The 23,467-nt window shown below is 46.1% G+C and overlaps 5 protein-coding genes across 5 annotated transcripts; 3 read left to right on the top strand and 2 right to left on the bottom strand.

Annotated features, from left to right (window-relative positions):
* Positions 1-372: 372 nt before the first annotated feature.
* On the top strand, positions 373-1,318 carry F5891DRAFT_1208242 (uncharacterized protein; the record flags this gene model as incomplete). The annotated part of the gene is made up of 4 exons (XM_041369112.1): positions 373-385; positions 534-622; positions 682-1,006; positions 1,069-1,318. The coding sequence occupies 4 exons, from the start codon at positions 373-375 to the stop codon at positions 1,311-1,313; spliced, it is 672 nt and encodes a 223-aa protein (XP_041229341.1). The 3' UTR covers positions 1,314-1,318.
* Positions 1,319-3,775: 2,457 nt separating this feature from the next.
* F5891DRAFT_977333 (uncharacterized protein) lies at positions 3,776-4,890 on the top strand (the record flags this gene model as incomplete). Its single annotated transcript, XM_041376696.1, has 7 exons — positions 3,776-3,884; positions 3,921-3,945; positions 4,007-4,152; positions 4,216-4,247; positions 4,345-4,464; positions 4,517-4,594; positions 4,684-4,890. The coding sequence occupies 7 exons, from the start codon at positions 3,776-3,778 to the stop codon at positions 4,888-4,890; spliced, it is 717 nt and encodes a 238-aa protein (XP_041229340.1).
* A 2,509-nt stretch (positions 4,891-7,399) lies between these two features.
* Positions 7,400-8,704, bottom strand: F5891DRAFT_1184714 (uncharacterized protein; the record flags this gene model as incomplete). Its single annotated transcript, XM_041366477.1, has 7 exons — positions 7,400-7,523; positions 7,572-7,679; positions 7,747-7,866; positions 7,916-7,966; positions 8,019-8,093; positions 8,150-8,314; positions 8,370-8,704. 7 exons carry the CDS (start codon positions 8,702-8,704, stop codon positions 7,400-7,402), a joined length of 978 nt encoding a protein of 325 aa, XP_041229339.1.
* Positions 8,705-9,344: 640 nt separating this feature from the next.
* On the top strand, positions 9,345-10,774 carry F5891DRAFT_1184713 (uncharacterized protein; the record flags this gene model as incomplete). Its single annotated transcript, XM_041366476.1, has 6 exons — positions 9,345-9,455; positions 9,508-9,547; positions 9,596-9,708; positions 9,963-10,352; positions 10,406-10,661; positions 10,731-10,774. The coding sequence occupies 6 exons, from the start codon at positions 9,345-9,347 to the stop codon at positions 10,772-10,774; spliced, it is 954 nt and encodes a 317-aa protein (XP_041229338.1).
* Positions 10,775-15,426: 4,652 nt separating this feature from the next.
* F5891DRAFT_1015091 (nuclear pore protein 84/107) lies at positions 15,427-18,668 on the bottom strand. The gene is made up of 12 exons (XM_041360856.1): positions 18,381-18,668; positions 18,229-18,333; positions 17,856-18,180; positions 17,655-17,802; positions 17,493-17,605; positions 17,133-17,443; positions 16,961-17,083; positions 16,798-16,915; positions 16,539-16,748; positions 16,320-16,485; positions 15,875-16,268; positions 15,427-15,823 (listed from the first exon to the last, which is right to left on the bottom strand). The coding sequence occupies exons 1-12, from the start codon at positions 18,509-18,511 to the stop codon at positions 15,640-15,642; spliced, it is 2,328 nt and encodes a 775-aa protein (XP_041229337.1). The 5' UTR covers positions 18,512-18,668; the 3' UTR covers positions 15,427-15,639.
* Between the last annotated feature and the right edge of the window lie 4,799 nt (positions 18,669-23,467).

The following is a 23,467-nucleotide window of genomic DNA, read 5'->3' as shown; positions in this document are numbered from 1 at the left end:
ATCACGTCCGTGTTTCTGTTTCTGTTTCTGTTATCGGCGCATGATACAAAATTAGTGAAGAGTTCGGTATTAAGAAGTCCTGGAACGTCCTTACTGAAGACCGATCCTTGCTGGGTTTCATCATGTTGAAAGCTAAGGTGCCTGAGGTGAAATGTAAATGGTTCTGCCATGGTCGAGGTGATATATATAGTGTAAGCTTGAAGTTTGAGAGTGGCTAGGCCTGTGGGCAATTGTTAGACCTTGAGACCAAAATTGAAGCGCCGCGAACAGCAAAAAAAGGGCAGGAGTCTGAGGTGGATGAGTACAACGAAGGAGCTGTCATAGACTGTTGGGGTAGAGCACGGGTTTGGGTAAACTCATAGTGTATCGACGATGGGTGTGGCGGGTATGTGTGCACTGAGAACGTCCGGGAAATGGACAGTTTGGGGGCAAGTCTGTCACAGACTCCGCCTGTACCAAAGTCTAAACCGCACCCACGTCCTGTGCCGTAAAGTCTCGAATTACGAGTGCAATATATGACAACTTCATCAAAGACGATGAATCTCGTTCCTCCGGCTCACTCATCGGTTCTGCATCTGCAATCCCAGGCAGTACCTTGGCTGCAGATGACATCCACCCTCCGGTCACACCATTTAGTCTCAGAATTCCTCGAGGAGGTCAATCCTGCATATAGCATTGCAGGCGCACAAACTCCTCACAGATGTGCCAACTGCAGGTTTTACTGCTCTCGAAAACGATGCTTTCATTGAGGAAGAGGGACTGAAAGCTACATCGAAGAAGAAGGCACCACCGAAACCCACCCCCGTTGTGAAATTGAAACATGCAAAGGCAAAGCGATTCTCTCACATAGTGAAAATGAGGATGACTCATTCGAGGCCACCTTACCAAAGCAGCCATTTGCCCGAGGACGAAGACTCTCGATGCGACGGTGAATTTGAAATCATTGCAATGCCTGAAATAACCAAGGTGCTTACTCTTACTCGTATTCTACCAGAAGATTCCTATCGTAGTTGGCCCATCCCGTCTCTAGTCACGTGCCTTCACCATCTTAACTCCAATATCACTGAGAGCTCGCGCTCATCCAGCGTGTCAACTCACAACCAAATTCACCATTCTCAAATGGCCCTTCTTATTTGCCATTGGTGGGGTCTTCGCGAACAATGCTTTCGCGGATTGCACCACTCCACCCCAACCGAGGACCTCTCCACTACCATTACCGAGACCTCCCTCCGCTGAAGAAGAGCAAGAAGCAAATAGAGATGGAGGAGCGTATTGAGGAGGAGCTGAGACTTTTGAGGGGCGGTCGTGTATGACTGACGAGGAGGGACTTGTGGAGAGTGCGAATTGATGCTGAGTTGGGTTATGAATGATTTTGAATCGTGTATTCTTAGCACAGATTCTAACTATCGATACCCTGTACATTGATCAGATATTTTACAGGACGCTTTGAGGAATTCTTTTGCGTATTCCGGCGCTGTGGCGCAGTGTGGCGGCGTGGTGTAGGCAGTTTGCATCATATCTTGAATCACGAGTGCGCCCAGACCGGCCGTATCTTGCACATTCACCTTGCAGTTGAATCCGGCCGGATTCATGCGGTTCCACTACGGGCCAGCGAGGTGAAGACACTGCCAATTCTATACGTGTCCCAGGAACACTGCGACTTGTACTATGTTTCGAAGATCAAAAAGTAAGGTTACCTCCTCTGCATCACTTTCAAATAACTCGGATGTCAGTGTGTTTCAACGGAGTCTAAATGCAAAACCGTGTGGGGAGAAAGTGGGGATAAGTTCGGATGATCATTGATCGATATGATCGGCGAGAGAATAGCCTTGGTTAGTTGGCTATTTCTCCCTGTTATCGCCGTTATAAGCGTTGCTACTAGTACGTGCCTATTACTCACGAGAGTCTGTCGTTTAACTAGTCACAATGAATTCCAAATAATAATGTACATTCTAAGCGAGTTGTTGTACCAACAGTGAACGTACAGCTTTACAGTTGAATAGTAATCTGCAATCATACAAATGATGCCAGGCGCTGAACGTCTGCAAGAAGCTGTTTCACCCCAAACGATTTGCCGGCACTAATTAGCTCACGCTCAAGTATTGAGCAATTGGCCAAGTAAACATCGCTGTAACAGTCGCGTGGTAATCCAGGAGGGACCTTACGTTGTTGATGGACTTGAAGAGTGCGAACCCTGGTGCAGATGGGATTGCCATTTGGGTTCCTACTGACAGCATGGACCAAATCGAGATGTCAATAGAGGGTACATAGAGCATCTGACCTCCATGGCTTCTCAAAGATTGCATACTGGCGAGGTTGCCCTGCTGGTGTCATAATTTGCTCATCAGAGCTAATTCCAGCTGTCCCAACAAGTTCTACAAGATGAACAAGACGACGAGCGATATTCGCAGGAAGGGTGGAAGCAGCATCTCGCCGATTTCTAAATGTCTAGAGGCATTTTCACATACATTTCACAGAATTTGCAACGGGAAAACTTATTGTCCCAATTCGACTATTGCGTGAGCTACTTTTTCCCCTCTTTTGTATTTCTCCATCCGAGAGCAGCTTCTGCTGGTCAGTCCAACATTTTTTCAGGTGCAACATGTGTCGACTATACACCACATTGAACTCGTCCATCTTTCGGTATTTCTCTGGAATGAGTTTTGCAGAATAAACGCCGGCCTCCACGTGGGCCCAGAAATACGCGAAAAAATTCTTCCGAACGTGAAGGTTCCAATCAGTCTGTAATGGAGCTCCCCAGTCAAACAAAAAGGGTTGCTTGGATCGACGCCCAGAATTGATCCGCGCTAGATCCTTTGCGATGACGTTGGTAGGTGGCCTATCTGGGAGCTGTGAAGACGACGTGAATTCGAAAACTTTTTTGGCATGACGTCGAAGACATCGCTGAGAAGATCATTAGTCCCCTTATGCCCTACCCGCTAGAATGATGAAAGTATGTACACGAAGGTAATTGGCTGAGGAGTCTTTGCAGCGCTTCACCGTACCTGCTGTTGAGGGTCTACGGTTGGTGGGCGCCTTGTCCCCCAAAATGTAAGATTCTAGTAATTGTTTGATGGTACAAATATCGTGGCTGTATTGTTCTATCTGGGTCTCTAGAGAATCAAGGCGCCGGTTGTCGAGACCAGATTCTGATGGCAACCTGCCGGTGGCAAATGTCCCGTGAACACTTGCAGTCTGCTTTACATATTGATTTTAATTCAGTGATGTGGAAAGCCGTCATGGTCCATAACCCACTTCGAAACACTCGTCATCAACCATCATACCCTTCGAAAGACATCAGTGATTCAGATCCTCTCCCATCAACAACAGACCTACAAGAGAAGAGCAACGGCTGGTCGGCCTACCGTGACTACCGTGATTATGATTATGTCAATCATATGATTGTTCTGAACTAGGGCTACTGCGGTCCTCTCGCGCGCGATCAAATTCGGTTTCTTCATTTGTTTCTCCTGCGTCTTCGCCTTCACTATTGGCACCTTCGTCTGCATCGTATTCACTATCACTACTATGAAAGCCTGTGCGCTGCTGGCTTTTGTGGGCCATCCTGTCGTTATACACTTCGCCTTTCCAAGCATCACGAGACGTCAGCGAGGCCTGGCTCATTCCTGAATCTGACAATCCGCTGACAAAAATATCAGCAATCCGTGAGATGCACGTGAGTATGTGACCAACTCATAACTTTCATCATCCATCTCCATTGTCATGTCGGGAGAATGTTCCCATTCTTGCGGGGAGGTAATATCGTGGGAGTTCCATGTATCCTGGCAGACGTCCTCAGCGCTTTGATATCTACCTAGAAGTAATTAACGTACCACAAGGGATTCGTGCCCGTGAAGCGAAGACTAGTGCAGTCGGTAATTTATGTGAGTTCAGACCTGCATAAGAATGAGCTGAACCAGGCATCAATACCGACATACCTCAGAAGTGAGTGGCTGGAACAACCAACTACTTGAGTTTTCCATGACGAAATCTGATTATTGTTCAGGTTGACGGACCTTATATATATGTACACAAACGCGAGGTTGGCTCCGCGGAAGCAATATTTCTACATGCGCTTTGATGATGATCAAGATAGATCCAAATTTGACCGACTCGGCCCGTCGGACATACCATTCGCTTATTTAAGCATAGGTGGGCATCAGTGATCACCCTTTCGAATACCATAATGTGCCACTCACCTCAGTGCCTCTGCAGGAAACCTGCGCCCTGCAACAACTCTAGTCAGGGTTATTATTTTCCTTTGAGATCTCAACAACAGGCAAGTACTGTCTATTGATGCTGATGAACAGCAACTTGTGACTTGATTCTAATCCTTCATTATAGATTCACGAGCAGCCGGAGCAATCGCATGCGACTGCTTCATCGCTGCGTCTTGACTTCATCAATGCATGTTTAGCATGCCAGACCGCTGCGCTGGAACTTGTGAAGTTTGATGATGCGCAGGTGGGCTTGACCGCGCAGTTGGCAGTAACTCAATTCATGAAGTTTGTCTTAGCACGAGGTGATTGATGGACGATTTGTGAACAATTACCGACAATATCTGCGCTTCACACACCTAGACGCAACGGGTCAGGTACTTACGACAGGCTACACTTTGTGGTCGCTTCTCCCCGTCAGTTGTTGATTCACGCTGATCCCTGGTATCTATCTAATCATCCTTAGGCTACGTCCACTCCTTCCAACCCATTCTACACATCTCCAAATGGTGATCGAGAGACTCAATCAGAAGCTGTCACCCAATTGAAGGCCCTCCGCTTGACCCGTTCCTGGCTAAATGCTCACGTAGACGTTTTCAATTTTATCTTGCAGTCTTTCGACTTGGAGATTGGGCGCCTCAGAAGCATGATTGTGGATGGCCCTACATGTTAATCTTGCTGCCATAATTGCGGTATGCAATTGCAATTTTCTTATATAAAGACGAACGAAATATTTATGTGCTTGATTTACTCTCAAAGGAATACAAAGCAGAACACAGTGGCACGCGCGTAGTGAAAGTCGGAGTCTTAGTTGTCTCGCTGTTTTAATTGAGTTTTAAATGCATCAGATAAATCTCATTGATCATCGAACGTGATCAAAGGTGACTTTCCAAACTCTCAGTTAAACTTCTCCATAGGCCCTTGCCAAGGGAAGTGTACTGATAGAAGATTGCATTTTTTATCTCACATAGGCCCTTGCCAGTGAGTTAAAATGTGCTACGCATGTTCACAGGTGCTGGCGAATTTATTGATATCACGCGTCTCAGAACGCGTCTCAGATCTGGCCATAAATAATTTATCTTTGTTGTTGTGCCATTCATGGCAAAATGATCTTTAAGTGGACCTGTCAACACGCAGTAGAACAGGTCGTGAAAAGAATTCGAACATCAGTATACCTGTACTGTCTATGTAGTCATTCAATGGCACTGTCAGTTGAAGTGAAGGGACATTGACGGTCCAGGGAGTTTACTTATGCTACCAGTGCTACCAGTGTGGTTGGAACAACCCAAAGGGCAGCAGATGTGGCGGCAGGGAGCGTCTGGAAGACGGAAGAAGTAGCGCGAAATCGAGTGGGGATCGTCGTAAATATGCCAGGAGCATCAGAGAACTCACGAGTCTCCCCGGGGTGCTTTACGTTGATTGCGGTGGCTTTCCGACATTATATATTATACATGGCTAGACAGGAGAGTCACGCGAATTGGTTCCGCGGGATCAACCGTTTCGTACATGTACATCAGGGAAAACCTCATTCTCAAGTCGGATCCAATGTGATCCAATTTGCGTCAATCTGCGAGCATTCAACAAATTATTTTAGTCCCTTGAAGATTTTCGCCAATTGGATCTCAATTCGCGACAATGAGAACAGTATTTTCGGGCCGTTGTCCAATTGATCCAATGCCATCAAGTAAATATCATTGAATCTCAAATCTAGAAAATACAAACTAATGACCAGTCCTATTCATCATTCTTAGGATAGGGACATAATACTGAATCCGATGAACTGTGTGGAATGAGAGTGAGATCAGAAAGAAATCAGCGTGTGGCGGGTGACTCGGAAACATGTGGTCTCACCAGTCTCCGCATCCTTGAAATACCTTGGATATTTGATGCCTGTCAAAGACTTTTTGTCATAATCAGCAGGATGTCCGCCTCGTAGGCACCTTTGCACCCCTGACGTTGGTGAATCAGAATTATCATATTAAGACGAAGCAGAAACAGTGGGTATCAATGGCGGTACGATATGTTGCGTAGAAATGGAGGTGAAGGAAGGGAGTGTGACATCCCGCTACTCAGCTTTGGAGCAGGGCAGCCATACCAAGCGTCGTAGGGAGGGGAAGAACTTGGTCTGGGAACAAGCGGACATCAGTAGCGTATACATAGAACAAAATGAATCAAACCATCAGGCTTGAAGCTTGAATGCTCGGAGTCACCTCCGAGAGGCGTGTTGTGCCAAGGATGTAATGGCTCGCCGCACGGACGGACAAGAAAAACATCCAACACTTTTTCCCCTCCTGCCATCCCTCCTTCTCCTTTGGCGTCACATGTTCATCTTTCCATCATGCTGGTACTTCTCCATGTTCAGCGTCATTCAGGTCGGGTTTGGCATTGGGTGAATGCGGGGAACATGGTGGTGTTGTAGTAGTTATGGAGTGTGCCGGCGATGTGGAGGATGGATCTACCGGCACTTGCCGAGGGTCAAGCTCAAAGTCAGGAAAGTTAAGCTCAACATCAAGCCCAGTCAGATCCTACTGCAGGCATATACAGACGCATACAGAGCCTGTATGGGCCTGTATTTTTCAACCAATCTCTGGGTGGACCTATTGCAATGGTTGTAGTGATACAGGGCGATTGGTTACATGGCAAAACATGAGCACGAGGCACCAGCGGGCGAGTGTAAACGGATATGTGCGTGAGGTGTGCATGAGAACAAACAATGCAATGCAGAGACAAGTACGGGTAAACGAGAAACACTAACGAGCATGAGGTGAGCGAGCATAATGGAAGATGTCCGTGAGGCGTGCAAGAGAACGTGAAATGCGATGCGGACGAGTGCAGGTAAACGAGAAATATGCTGCTGACCCTAGATTGTAAGACTGAGATTGATTAATTGTGTCCTTATGGTGATTCTCATTGCTTTCATATTGATACAATGATACTTGACCAACTGTCTCGCGGGAACAAAAAATGGGTAGGTTTAGCCTGAACGAAGGAACCAAGGCAATGGCAGCTTTCAAATCAATGTCACGATCAAGAGGACTCCGTTTCAGAGCGAAGTGCAAATGTGACTATTTCCAATCAAAACACGGTATAGAAAGATGATTGATGAATAACAGACTAAATTAGGAATATGTGTGCAAAAATTTACTTCATCTGACGTCGGTGGGATCGAGTTTTTCTGGGGATCACAGTGGCCTTCCTGACGAGCCCATTGGAAGCGTAAGTTTGAGATCAGCACCAAGAATCTTAGGAATCACTGACGCCTTTCTAGATACATAAATTGCGTCCTTGGCATTTTCCACTCGTTTACTATGACGTCATTTAGTTCAGAACACTTGACAATATTCCCCAGCGTACCTGCGACGCTGTGCGGGACTAATGTTAGCGCTGGAGAAAGTAGGTTGTGTAATTTTGAGGATCGGGGGGTGTAAGTGACCGCTTGATTCAACGATGGAACTACCTTGGCTGATGTAGTGTAATAAAGTAAGCATGTGAGATGAGATGTGAACATTAGACCGTCTTAAAGACTTACGTGTTGGACAACTCGAAGTCTGTAGTTCTATCTTGGGCACTAGGAGCGGATACGGGCCTATCCTGGGCGTGGGGAGCATTCTCGCCTGTGTCGGAGGGTGAGCACATTTGATTGTCAGCTCTGGATGTAGAACATTAGTTCCGCGAAGGATCTGTGACTACATTCCTACCCGTTGTGTAAGCCTGATGATCCAAAGTCGTGGATCAGAAGGTCAGCAGTGCTGTTCGGTCGGTCGATTTTTTTGTGTGAAGGCGGAGCATACAAATACATACAATTTTTGAACTTTACTCGTTAGCTTTCCGAAAGAATCGTCGTGGTGTTTTATGGTTTCCTGAAGTGATTGATGACTAGATATTTCCAGCCAAATAATGCAGTAAGTCGCATCAATAGCGAAAGAACTTACTCAGCTTTCAGTTGGTTGAATTGCGAGAGGAAGTCAGCCATAGTGTTTACCCACGGGAGGGAAGTCCCTGTACTACCAGGGATGTGTCGTGCTGTATTGGGCAAGGGTATGGCATCCTGATGGACGAGTATTTCTGGTGGAACGTTGGCTTCGACATCACGATGACTGAGTAATCATGATGTCCGTCAGTCAAGGTCCGCAGATGTAAGAGAAACATTACCCAGAAAATTGGTCGGTGGCGGGCTTGTTGGTAACCAACATATGATCGTCGGCGCCTGGAATGACGGAGGGAATAGGTTCTAGGCCATTGATTTCCGACGGTGGATAGAGGGGCATAAGCATTGAGTCAGGTTGAGATTTGTCCTCCCCTCCTGAGTCATGATGAGAAAAGGAGTCCAGATCGCCTTCCATGCAAGATGAAGTATCATCCATATCTAGCACCGAGGCTACCAGTAGGACGTCTTCGATGCAATTCCAATGTGGAAGGGACATCGCCGGAGGAGTTGGCGAACGACGAGACCGATAAGTTGGTGCTCTCACTCGAGGAAGCGCCATAGTTGAGAATCTTCAACATGGTGGCCATTTAGACTTGCTATATTCTTCTTATATGAAACCTAAACATAAATCCAAGGAGCTTGAGGGTTTCTAGCGACCGAATTGGACTCCACGAAAGATCTATGGCCAACACGGAACCAGAGGGACTGAGCGATGTTGAAAGACAAATCAGATCACCTAACCATCTATTTTCCAGAAGCACCCAAGGTCATGGTACGCGTTGATGGTCAACTCTACGTGTATCCAACCACGGTGCGAAACAAACAGTGCAGACCTGAGTATTATGTAAACTAAATACACACTAGGCGAGCCGCCCGCCACTTCTAATTAGCTTTGTCAACCTCGAGCGTTAGCATCGCTGTGATCAAATATCCTTTGAAATTTGAATTCGAACGCTCAAAGTATGTGTATTCTCGACTCAATGCAAACTATTGCGTCAATGGAAGTACACGTGGTTAAGACGCAGCCCCAGGTTCCTGGCTACCGAAGGTTCTTTGATGGGATGATTGGATGGGCTGCTGCAAGGCGCGCTTAGTAGTACTAGGCGTCATATCAGGTATTCCATCTCATTGATCACGATAACCCTTTGTTCAATATCAACCTTTAAGTCTTCGTTGAATTTCGACAAAGCCTGTCCGCCATGAATCAGGCTTACTCGTCGGCCCCGTCAGAATGTTATAACATCCCCCTATATCGAGAGAGTACTACTCCCTTGCAGTCCGAGGATAGGGCTATGTTATATGATACTTTGGTATGTTTTCCTGTTTCAGTGTAAAATTTATGGTCAATATAATACATCATAGCTTTTCTTATCAGTTTCGGCCCCTGATATCAACAACCTCTGTCAGTCGCCTCTTCAAGTGTGGGATATTGTTTTGACATATGTTACAGCACTTATATGTCCCTCGTGGCGGAGTCTAACTGCACCAAGGCCCAACCTAACGTCCGACCAACATGATGAAACTTTAGGACCTACCGATCCGTGTGATCTTTCGGTTTTGAATGTGAGTTATATGAGACTGGTGCCTTTCGTACTTCATCCCAGCCTCATCTAGTGCCAGGATCCACACCTATCTCCATATTCAAGTTGGCACTTTCATCAGCACCAGACAATCAGCCTGACGTCACCGCACTTGCATACTCCCTGCCTTCAAGATTCTAGTATAGATTACTCGACTGTTTCAGCATCGCTACCAAATCAGGCAAGTTGGTCACGTAGTTCATTATAGTTTCGGTGCTAATGCTCTTCTCCTGTCAGGATGATACATCCGAGCCACCTGCTATGCTACCCGGATCAATTCCTTCGAATTTAGCTTTTTCGTCTGAGCTCGACTTCGTTCCCACACCTAGGCCGGTCACTCCAGAATTCTTCTCGAGCCTGAGTGAGCTGCCCTCACCATCGCTTCCTCCAGTTCATCCAGAATTTTATTCAAACGAGCTGGCCTCACCATCACCTTCGCCTGTTCCGCAAGTGCCGTCCTTTACTAATATTGAGGCTGAGTATAGTCCGCAACCTGCTTGCATTGACCCCAGCCTGCTGAACATTACACCATCGGTGCCCGCAACAAACATCAACATCACGAGTTCCCCAGATGCTACGAACCTACCAGGTATACAACATCCCGGAGCAACTGACGAGGGATCAAATGTTGGTAATTTGCACGACTTTGTTTAAAAAAAAATCTGACTCTTCTGCGGTAGTCAAGGTCATGCCACGAAGTACCCCAGCCTCAGCCTGAGGGCCTTTTTCTCATGGTTCCTTATTATCCTTATCCTTATCCTTATCCTGGACCAGCGCATACTCCTTTTGCGGGACAAGTTCCCATAACTCTAGCTGGTCCAGGGCCAGCACATGTGGGACTGTCCACAGGATTTGGTCACAGTGTGAACGCATGTGACTGGGGAACTCATGCTCCACTGACTGCGACGAACGGTGTTGAACATCACCACGTTCATGGTAATAAGTCTTTGCCGGAACACCTCACTAGCTAGTATATGCAGCTCATACATTCATTGTCTCGCCAAGGTAGTCTCAAAGTTGTTTATAGCAAAGACCCTCATAATTTTTAATGTGCCTCGAGAAGGCGCGATAGTTTTAGACGCACTGTATAGCATTCTTAGCAATCACACAAGTACGGACTTCACCGTGACTACACATCAATCGGACTCGTCGTTGATTGCACCTACTGATATGCAACACGGGGGTGACTGAAGTGCTGACGGAGGTGGTTGATGTAGATGGCAGGGGTGACTAGTTACTGAACGGGGGTAGCTGATGGGATCAGTGTCACCGTAGATCATGGCGGGGCCCCTTTTAGGGATGTTCTCCCATGGGCCATGGCTGATGAGACAACCCAGAACTTGCCGGAAAAAATACAGACATGTCTGGGCCCCAGATTCTACGTGTTTCCTAGACTTTGGGGCGGAGTCTGCGCAGACTTAACACAGACTAGTCATTTCCTACATGCCCTCAACGAACTTTGAATAAGTAATACCAAGTTTCGTTACGACCGCACGATGCATCGCATTCATCAAACAAGGAAGCGCTCATAGCATGGCAGTGCAAAAGCTATATGTTTGTAGGTAATTCATAACACAACACTGTCTAACAACAACCATTTACTAGTAGCAACAAGATAGCGAGCGGACGAGTTCAGCTAATGATACTAGAAATTGATTCCAGTTGCGAGGGGTTGAGACACCCACATTTGGGTCACAGAGCATACCAGCGGTGGGCAGGTGAGCACTCGTGCAATTGCTCATAGTAAGCACCCCCATTACTTTTCACTACCTCCTGCAGCTCTTTCCCAATGGGTTGTGCACCTGCACTGCCCCAGTCTCCCAGCTGGTTCCCTTTCATGAGTCTCACCTTGGTAGTGCTCCCAGCGGGTGTTACCATCCTTGTGATCACGACCATGACCTCCTGCAGCCTTGTCATTTTTTAGACACGTGTCCTGAGGCTGGTGTGTTTTTTGACCGAGTTTTAGTCCGCGGCTCCTCCATCGGAGTTCAATAATCAAGTGTAGCTTTATATTACTCGCTCGAAACACCTTGGCCACTCACTCACCCATCCTTCCTGACGATGCCATCATCACGGTTATGTGTATTACCAAACCGAAGCTCGGTGTGTAATCTTGACGTGCTTCATTTTACTTGTTATTTAACAGCATAAAGAGATCAACCCGGAGAACTGGGTGCTTGTATGGCTTCGGGCATCCCCTGCCTAGGTCGGTGAATATACAGTGGCTCAAAAAAGTGTCCCAATGTTTGTAGCTTTTCATGTAATTGCTATATCATGTGTCGAGACGTGGGAATATGACTAAGCTATAGGGAGATGTCGGAAAGGTCTGCATCTCAGCTTCATTTCGGTTCCCTATACCGTGGGAAACTAATGACATTATGTGAAGATATGAGTATTTTAATTTGATGACTCATTGGGACACTTTTTTGACTTTGAGTTTTACTAATGTAATCTCTATAATTCTAGTACTGTGTGTGACCTCCTTCTGCTCCAATCACTTCTGCCACTCTTCTAAACATATTCTCTATCAATTTTGGGTATTCCTCTTTGGTGATTCCATCATACTCTGCTGTAACACTGTCTCATAGTTGGAATAGCCCCTACAGTGAATCTTGATATGCTACAAGTAATTTCTTGAGTGATTCTCAGGGGTATTCAATATGGTTGATGTCTTGGGTCTATGTTGAACATGATAGAATAGTAATATTATGGTCTTTAAGTTATTTGGTAGCCAATCTAGAAGGTTGCTCTATAAGACTTAAGATCTCTTAATCACTATATTCTAATTGGAAAGACTGCTGATGCTAATAAAGTGATTAAATTGATTATTTCCATCATTCCTATGACTATCTCTACTCAAATAGTCAGACAGACTCTCAAGACAGCCCATCTTAAAGCTATAATCAAGAAAAACAGATTCCTCTGTCTCCAACCTATAAAAATAAAAGACAAGATGCTACTTTCAAGTACAAATATCGGACTGCTAATAGCTGAAAGAGGTTTATCTAGTTAGATAAGGTTAAAATCAATAGGATGAAATCATATGGCAAGGAATTTATATTAAAATAGATAAGACAATCATTAAGATAAAGAAAAGTTAAATAAACACCTTAAGTTTCAAGACAAAACTTGATGGTATAGGACTATATGAGATAAAATGGAGTGGGAATCTTCTATGAAGCAAAGGGGAGGATGAATACAGAGTAGTAAATACTCATTTGACAGGAGTGTCTGCTAAGAAGCATGCAGAAGTTATGAGTTAATGAAGAAGATACTGTTTTGTGATAAGACAATGACCCTAAGTATACCTCTAAATAAGCCACCAATAGCTTGCAAACCATGATATTACTATTCTATCATGTTCAACATAGACCCAAGACATCAACCATATTGAATACCCCTGAGAATCACTCAAGAAATTACTTGTAGCATATCAAGATTCACTGTAGGGGCTATTCCAACTATGAGACAGTGTTACAGCAGAGTATGATGGAATCACCAAAGAGGAATACCCAAAATTGATAGAGAATATGTTTAGAAGAGTGGCAGAAGTGATTGGAGCAGAAGGAGGTCACACACAGTACTAGAATTATAGAGATTACATTAGTAAAACTCAAAGTCAAAAAAGTGTCCCAATGAGTCATCAAATTAAAATACTCATATCTTCACATAATGTCATTAGTTTCCCACGGTATAGGGAACCGAAATGAAGCTGAGATGCAGACCTTTCCGACATCTCCCTATAGCTTAGTCATATTCCCACGTCTCGACACATGATATAGCAATTACATGAAAAGCTACAAACATTGGGACACTTTTTTGAGCCACTGTATTTGGGAAATCCAACTCTGGTTGTATCTCACAATCACCTCCTATTGGTGCATTGGTAGTAGTTCTGGCAGCTTCACTCATTTTGGGGACATCACACACCTTCGCCAGTCCTGATTCCTGGAGTTTTGACAGCTTCATCACACCAGGTAGTCAAGAATGTCTGGGGACTGGAGACCACATCCTGGTATACCGTCAGATGTTCAACTCCTTTGTGCATCCCCTGCCACTACCAGTTTTCTCTGCAACAGTGGAGAACATAGCAGGCTGGGGGAGTGGCCATGTCGAGTTTAGAATCAAAGACCTGAACTCTGGGAATTACCACCCCAAGACTCTCAGATTGCCCATTGAGATAGTTCGTTTGTCTATGGGGCAGAAGTTACAGAGGCTACTCTATCCTTTCCCTCGGATAACCACTTTCCCCTCCTTGCCTGGAGGTCAGAGGTTGAAACACCACAGATGCAGTGGGATCATAGGAGATCGTGTTCCACGGGATAGTGACGGTCTTCCCATATGGGATTGAGTTCAGCTGGTGAAGTCAACTCCTGTAGATTCAGGAAGTTTCAGCTCTAATTTGCTTGGGTGTATCAGGTGGCCTCCTTCTCCCTCTACACATTTGCACAGAGCTATCAGCGATGGATACTTTAATAGTTGACCTAATTGTTGGACCAGACGCAAGTCATTTGCAACCTTCTTGAGCTGCTTGGCCCGCCCGCCCATCTCAGCTCGCTCTCTCCCATAGCCATCAAGAAGGCTCAAGGCTTGTTTCGGTCGAAAAACCCCTGCGGGTTTTTACCCAATCACTCGTTTAATTTCTCTCATTCAGTTCAAATGTTTCACTCGTTTGTTGATACTTGTCACTCATTAGCCTTATTACAACTTTAATGTTCGCTCGAGGTCAGAGCATAGAGCCTATCTTACATAAAATAATGAATTAGATGCTAAGTGCTGTTAAATTATTTATAAAAAAAATACCTCTAAGAGTTTAGTTTTCAAATTGGGGTATCGGAGACGCAGCTCAGGGGAATGTCGATGACGAGTGAGAAGACGCCTAGTCAGATGCTACAATGTGATTAATATTAATCATGTGATTTTGAGATGAATTACATACGATTAGGTCATAGAGAACAATAATGCCACAATGACAGATAAACAAAAATAGGGCGAATCCTCCAAATCCTATGTAGACGAGGACACTGTCGAACACCAACATATCGATAGCAGAGGCCGAAAGATCCGAGTCGATTGCGTCAGGGGGAGAATAAGAGAGGTACGAGCGCAGCCAAAAGAGGACGAGCGAGCGACGCATGACGTCGGCTCGTACTCGTCCATATTACCAAGTTTATTTTCACAATATCGTGTTTCTATGCTAAACACTATATATCTTCGAGTAGATTAATCCTCGCATCTCAGTTCTTACTAGAAACTGAGATGTAAGCCGTTTATATTCATCGCACACGTTATACAGTACTAACGAGACTTAGATACATTTGTTCTCCTAGGTACTTAAGCTCGTATAACAAGTTCTTACTAGAAACTGAGATATACATTTGTTCTCCTAGTGCACGCGTCTCCTCGCTCGAAATAAGTCTCTATAGACACTGATACCGGCCACTGGGAAAGTCTCTATAACACATAAGATGAAGGATCTGCGAGGTAAGAAGTAGGGCTCTGCCGCCTTGAATGGGGATATCAAGATGACTATGCCTGCTACGACAAGGAATATAGTAAACATCATGACTTCTATGGTCGAACATTGAATATTGAATATTGAATCTCTGTGTGGATGACCCAATCAGCACGTTGGTGACATCATCGCGTCATATGCATGATGTTTGATCCCGCGGAACCAATTGGCGTCCACCTGTCCTGCAGCATGCCATCTGCGATGGTATTCAGTCACGAGAAGACGAGACATTCGGACACTATTTCCTACAGAAGCTAAGGAAAAGACAACGGCGAACGTAATATACAGACACCTGTTATTGTAATTCACTGTAAAATGACACGCGACGTCTGAAGGTGATCGGTACGCTTGTACATAGTAAGTGTAGGCATTTGGATGACTTTGTCCTCCGAGATAGATTCACAAAGTTATAATAATCTTGAAAGGGTCCGATCCGCCCCCTTCCAAGCCAGCTATCGTTGCCCGGCGTACAGCGTCAAGGTATTCCCCAAGCCTTCGGCCATCGAGATGCAAGAAATCATCATACAGCTTGTACCTCGAATCCGCAACAATGTTAGCGAGCTCCAATGCGCGCTTCAGATTTCTGACCATGATGTGTTAGAACTGCAAGCACTGTATACGAAAACATGCTTACTCTGGGACATGCTCTCGAGAGGCGTAGAGCATGACATGCAGCCGCAGTACAAGCTCGGGGACGTATATCTGCCGAACGCGAGTTAGCTCACGGGAACGGCGATCTCCTGTCTCGTCCGGCATCATCCAATCCGAGGTGAGTAGTTTCACGACGGCATCGTAAGCCTGGTCCATAAGTCCCTTGTAGTCGCTTAACCAAGCGGCCCTGGTGTCCCGGTTCATTATCGAAACCTCTAGACTCTGACACTCCACGACACGGTCAAGGCTGTCCCAGATCGTGAAGAACTGCCTGTAGTGAAGGTATTCTGTTGCTCGTTCCTCGGGCTGGTCAATGGAGGCGAGTTCACGCGGAAGCACCTCCATCAGGTTCTTTGCAAGCGAAACTCTCCCTGCCCCTGGGAGACATGAATTAAATCGTGATAGTTAAACATCGACAACAAGCTTACCTAAGAAGTACCGCAAAATGACGGTCGCCTGTTCCAGTGCGGTATCATGCGTTCCATCCTCAAATGTCGTCCACTCTATGGAACGAAGGAGAAGGAGCTCGATATCGGAGGGAGTGGCTTGCAACGTAATAACAGAAGGGAGTGGTCCCTTCATTTGAGGTAGAAGCTGCAAGTAGTGTTCAGTACGCACATGAGCTTTGAAATGCAAGTCCCACCAACCTCGAAAGCTCTATCGATTGTTCGCTCGGCAGTGACGACTGCCACCCTGTGAACATCTAGGCCATGTTCTCGTGCGCGAGTCAATGCTAATCGACGTTCGTTTATGTCCGCGGTCAGCTCGAGCGAAGTCAAGAACATCGCATATCGTTCGACTGCGTTGTCTCCTAGCGCGCCGGCATACATGGCGATCAACTCTCGTTGGCCTGCAGCCTGACAAGGAGATTAGCGCGGAAAGAAACAACTAGGGTCAAATTCTCACTTCCAATACTTGTAGATACGCCTCGAGTATGACTTGGGTCGCGAGCGGCGGAATTGTAATATCAATCATCCGCAAATAAAGGCACAGGTGGGCGAAGAAACGCGTCATCGTAGGGTACCTGATGCTTCGTTAGAGGGTGTCAAATACACGTTGTTCAGCTCACTCTGATGATTCGGGATCAAAGTTTCCATTTTTTAGTCCAGCTGCAAAGGTTTCTAGCAATGAACTTGTCCGATCGAGGATGATGGCCAGTTGAGAAACGTGGAATGCGTGGTCTGCGGTAGGACTACTGACGGTCAGCACATGGAAACTAGACACGTGTATGTGGGCCGTACCCGTCCTCCACATGAACGCTACCTAGGGTTTCCAACGTAGATGTCGCTTCCTTTTCCCACTCTTCTTCCTCAGCCACATCTTCCTCTTGGGACGGAGGCGAGGGCATGTTTTCTAATACTGCCAGTCCTCCATCCCAGAAGCCGCCACCCAGTTTAATCATTTCTGCGGTCTGTTTTTCCTCACATAGGATACTGATCTGCGCCCATAGATTGTCTTCCCATGTTCGACATGCAGACTTGAGGATACTAAATGTTTGCGGGCAGGGCGCGAGAGCTGCGTATAGAATGCGCTCTGGATCGGGGAGGTTGGGCTTGGAGGATACGTTAAAAAGATGGTGCGCAAATGGTTAGATAACACACATTCAGGGCTGCTCTTGCGCATGTTGATTTCCATAATTTTCGACGTGGGTTTCCCTGCCATCCTTCCGCATCATCAGCATCATCGATGCCGTCATCATTCCGTTGCTCATTTGCTGTCAGCAGATCAGATATGCGCGGATGCATACCTAAAGCTTGACTTACCAATAGCTCGCCATTGAAATAATAGCGAACCGCGGATACTGGCAGCCCTCCATGGTTGATGTGCTTTTCTGCATAATTCAACTGCCTCATCCAATCTGCCAGCACGAACAAATGAATAGAGCGCTTGTGCTAGGCTTTTCTCAGATCCCTGCGAATGATTGCATGTTGGTCAGTGCTTCAACAAGTTATTATTTGGCTCACGGCGTCATCAGCTGCCAATGATCGGCCATCACCTCTGTTCATGGCATCAGGATCTAGCTCTTTTACCAGACCCTTTCTTATTCCTGAGCCTGTGCGTAAACCCTGCATGACATTATGTTTCGTAAATTTCCAGTATCCTGTGGTGGCTTCTGGATGTTGCGGTTGTGGGGCAGTTTCATGGAGCCATTCTCGTACTACGACGAGTTCCGTGAGGAGTACTGATGAATCCATGATTGCTTGTGCTAATGTTGACGTGGGTGTGTAGGGATTTGTGGCAAGTAATGTGCGGGGATGGACGCGTGGTTCTGGTTCGGTTTTGCGGGCACTACAGTTGCCTTGAGTTAGGAACCAGTAGCAAGACGCGTTCACTCACGGAATTATAGCCTGAAGAAGGCCCCACGTATTGGCCTCCATGCGTAAGATGTCGAGTTCCTCTTGAGAGACGTCAGAAGACGCGCTATTCTCCGCTTCTGTTATTCTGGTAGCGGGTGAGGTACGTCTATAGACAAGGAATTTGATACGCACCGGTCGCGACACAATTGTCGTAGCCTAGGCGCAAACCCCATGTTGGGATCGAGGATAGCGGCAAGGTCATCTTTTGCAGCCTGGCACACAGAGAGTACATCCGCACAAGACGAGTATAAGGACTCGGACATCTCTCCAGATTTTGGAAATGAAAACGACTTTGAACTGGTCGAATGTTGATAATGACTTTGACTTATCTACTGCAACCAGGCAGCTACGCAGTTCACAGAAAGTCTAGTTAATGGTCAATCTGGGGGCAAATCTGTCAGACTCTGGGGGTATTGTCTGGGGGCGTGTCAGCCGCTCGGCTCAATTCGGTCGGAGTTTTCATTTATAGCTGACACATCGCGCAAGGGCTGAAGGCCACAACCACGTTATGCAGTACGGACACCGGGGGGGCGAGAGGGGTAAGAGGAACACTGAGAAGAAGGTCTGTGCACAACATCAGCCATGGCTGGCGTAATTCCGACAAAGCTGAGCCCCAGACAATACTGCACGGCACTAAACTATTTGTCTCATGGGTAGGAGTCGTCCAGTCTGATAGAAATGCGGATGCTGACAAATAACTAGCCTGTATGTCCTTGCGTCCCTCACTTGTCCTCACATTGCGCCATTCGATACGTCTGTAGAGTAGTAAGCCAATTATAACTGTTCATCGATCATCGTCCATCATACTTGCACGCTGAGGTGCATTCTACATCCTCTCTGCTTTGAACCTAGAAATCTTTCCACCCAGAACGCTGGCAACTGTGCCTGTCGCTCTGGCAGCCACCTTGGAATTATCCTCCACGTCCGTCGACGAGCCTCATTTTTATGGGATGTATAACCGCATATGTGGCATTCAAGTCAAAGGGAACATGCTAGCAACAAATTTGCACACCGTGTGGTTGCAGAAGTACTGAATCCAGACCCTCCAAGTTATATATTGCTTGAAGTCAAGTCAGATCTTTTCGAATTCCTCTGCTGGTTCCCTCGTCAGTTTGTCCCCTGGATTTTGGGATCGCGGATGGTGTGGAAGAAGACTGGGCTATCTGTGTAGCCACTGCGTACTATCTTGTTCGCCATGGAAAAGTGACATGATGGGTCAGACCGTGATTATGAGGGCACATTTTGTAAGATAACACCGAGACTTTGTGCAGCATCCGAGCCTAAGGGGTTCCCTCACACCATGACATTGGCAGTGCAAGCATAGAGATAGTATTGCGTTTTCTACATCTGAGTATCTTTTGTGTCAAGCGCTGGGAGGACGCCCAGCAGACATCGAGTTTCCAGCTGGAGAAGATGGTGAACTAGTATCCAATCCATTTGACCATGGTAAGCCAGGGTCCTTGCCTAACCGAGATTCCTGCTACATTGCGCTGTATAGAACCGCATATTGGACGACTCAGGCATTTGCAAATATGAAATCCTTTTGATGAATACGCCCGAGACCAATTCAACATACTATCTCTGGCAGGATGTGCGCCCCTACTCAAGTGTTTACAATTCAGAAACGCAAGACCCTCCAACGGCAGAGGCCGAATCCCTAGCGTGCAAGAGGCGTTTTTCCAATTTATTGTCCCACCGGAACCCTCAAGATTTTTCGTTGACCAAGATGGCATGTACCCTGCAGGTTGTTGGAGGTAGTGATGATTGAACTTTTCATGAAAAATCAGGTACAACGCCTTTGCACAACAACAGTCAACAATGATTTCCACCGAAGATGTTCACACTTGTATCATGGACTCCAATATGTAATCTGGGACCTATCTCATGATATCATCGCATGCATTTCACTGCGGTCACCTACCTCTCACTCATCGTCATAGTACATTATAACAGTCCTGGTTTGCTGAAGGACAGATACATTCACTCCAGTGGTCAATACCAGCATTGAGCAGGAGGATTGATAACCAATGCAGCAATGAGCGCCTGGCCCAGTGTCAGATAGAGTCTGAGTGAAGGTTGTATTCCATTCTATGGGATCTCATGCACCCATTGCCACTAGCCACAAGGCTGCCGCAACATGCAAGAACATGCTTTTTTCATGTATGTGTGAAAGGTTTGCTTGCAGTAAAAATGTGGGTAGTCGCGCTGAAACTGTCTACTTCCCCATTCATGCCATCCTTCTCCCATCTATGTCCACCACAGCACAAATAACGCACAACACGTCCCCACGATCTCGTCCTGTACCTGCAGATACTGACCTCCTGAACAACAAGTAAGTGGCAAGTTAGACTCAGCTGACCATAGATTTATGGACACACATGAACACAGTGACTGAGGAACCTGCCGTGTCTATCAAGGTAGACCTTAATAAAAATATATAAGTGTTGAATAATTAGCATGGTATACTCGACATCTGACTCTGTTGTCTCAAAGGTCAAGCACCCTGGAGTAGATCAGGGATCAAATAATGCCCAGCGAGGAGCGTGTGGTGTCCAGGAATATGTAGATGTCAACCAACCAGCAAGGCGAACTTGACGTCTAACTATATTGTCTCAAAGGTCAAACACCCCACAGCAGACCCCGGACAATGGGATCAAGTCGGATAATGCGAGGGAAAGTTCCAGCTGATAGTGTCAATATGATATATCATATTACTGTAATTAAAGCAAATCCATGTTATATCCCTGCTGGTAAGTTAAAGTATAGGACAATGATATATCACTTACCATGTGGTGATATTCCAGGACCCTGTTAAGGGTACTGGTTTCGCTAGAGGGACATGAGTACCCCTGATCATACCGGATATTTTATATTATTTGTTGATGTTTGGTTGTGGCCATGTTTTCATTTGGCTGCTCTCATCTTTTCCCTTCTTACGACCGACAGATAAATATCATGGCCTGCACATCCTCATCATCTCATTCTGGTCTAGATCTCCTTGCTCATCCTGTCGCGTTTGTAGTGTCTGATCAAGAACTTCCCAATGATGGACATTCTGTCGTATCGTCGTGCATTTTACGCAAGTATTTTGGGTATCATGGGGTATCTTGAGATTGTCTGTCTGTAGTCTGCCAATCCCAGTGAAAACAAGCAAGATAGAGGTCAATACACATTGAAAAGGGTAGATAGAATTTGACAATTCAATATGAATCAATGTGTATCGCCAAAAATGAGACTTTTATCGATTTTATTGATAGAGATCGAACTAGTAATATTTACAGATTGATACGTGTTCGATCTCGTTCCAGGTAGTTTTTACACTTGCAATCTAGCTACATCGATAGACAATGAAACATATGAATTAGATGATAGGTATCGCTAAACAGGGATATACATCGATGCAGAATAAGACATGATGATGCAGGGCAAAAAATGATGGAAAAAAACAGTGCCCCCACTAGTGCGGTCTGCCCAGTAACCCAGCTACACCCTTGCCTTGCCTTGCCTTGCTGCAGCACTACCCATCTTTGTTGGATCCAGCAAACTCCTGCTCAGCATGACCTGCGGCCCTGGTGAACTGAGAACCATGTGTAGTGGGTCCAGTCCTTGAAGGCTCTTTTGAGGAAGAAGAGGGACATGATGCCGGAGATATAGGTTGGGAAGAGGTAAGCCTGCTTTGATCGGATGATAAGCCCTGATGGAAAACTATTAATACACCTAAATGTTAAAAACGGCTCGCGAGGAGTGGGAAACATGTCTGCCCTGACCTCCAGCTCCTCGTGAGGTTCAGCATGTCCATGTCAATAGATATGGCTTGCAAACACACCTGGATGATTTCAAAAATGGACCAAGTCATTGAGAAGCATGTCTGCCCCGAGGAGTCCAGCTGCTCGCAAGGTTGAGAAAACCATTAATGCACCTGAATGATGTTGAAAAAATGGCTCGCAATACTGACAGAAAAACTACTACCAATGCACCTGAAATGATTTTGAACAAAGGGCTCGCAAGGAGTGTTGTGAATGAGCGAGGGCAGTGCGAACTTCGGCTCTCATACTAGAATGGTGTGGTGGTGGGCGCCGACCGAGAAAGGTAGCACACAATGCAAAAGTGCACGTATGATATCTGTGGCCTGTGAGAAGGTGGTGGATATGACTAGATACACAGCGGGCAACAAGGAGATCAGGAGATGATGTAACATGGCACTGGGCAGGGCCAGCAGGAGCAGACAGACCTTTGATACTAAGATGTACAGCGAAGTCTGCACTGACCCCACCAAAAGACTGACTACATACCAGATTGTCGGCTTGTGGTCTTGTTCAAGTAGACAGTGTTAATCATGGCGAGAAGAAGTGAGATGAGCTGTAGAAACAACAATACTGTGAGGAGCAAATGAGGCTCCAGACTGTATCTATAAATGTTTGTAAGGTCGTGCTTTGCCTAGTCTGTGTTACTTGACAAGACAAGTGCGTTCGACCCTAAAGGGGAAGCGAGTGCAGTGAAGATCTAGAGGTATGCGCTGAAGTGAGGCGCGAGAAAGCGCAGGTGCGCGCAAGGCGTGGGAACATGCGCGCGCGTGCGGAAACAATAGAGAGGTTAGACTTAAGTGATAATATGATGCAAGATAAGAGAAAAGAGATGTGAAGTGTAGACAAAATGGATTTCTACTATGTTCTTCTAGGTAGATAGTGGGTGGAAAGTAAAGTAAGGTAAGGTAAGTGGTAAAAATGGAAAGTTCGTTGACAAGTATGTACTGCTGGCGCTTATATAGTGCGCCTAAGCGCTGTAATGTGGAGCCGAAGCGCTACCGAGTAGGTATGTAGAGATATATATAAGTAAGGGTCCATGATAAAAATAAGGTGGAATAATATACAAATGAGAGAAACAGAAATATACACACTAGAGAACTTGGAGGACAGTGGATGGATGCATCTGGATGGCTGGCGCTACAGGGCGCTCAAGCGCGGGAACACGTGCGCGCGTATACATCGTGAAGCGCGGGAATGGCGCGCGCATGGCGTGCATTGCGCGGGAAAGCTGCGCCTCATATAGGAATAGCTGTGGACAGTACACAGAGTGGTGCTGCAAGTTTGTGCTGTATACTCCCTAGTGGAAACTGCCATATCACGCCATGAGAGGCATGATTCTCTACAGTGCTAGTGTCATCACATGGTACCCGAAGTTTTGAAGTATTTCGAACTCCGAAGTAATCTCGAGGTGCA

Source organism: Suillus fuscotomentosus, assembly GCF_016647785.1.
Source record: "Suillus fuscotomentosus strain FC203 chromosome Unknown F5891scaffold_11, whole genome shotgun sequence".
Lineage (NCBI taxonomy): Eukaryota > Fungi > Basidiomycota > Agaricomycetes > Boletales > Suillaceae > Suillus > Suillus fuscotomentosus.
The sequence above is the reverse complement of the archived record's forward strand: the minus strand, read 5'-3'. Positions and strand labels throughout refer to the sequence as shown.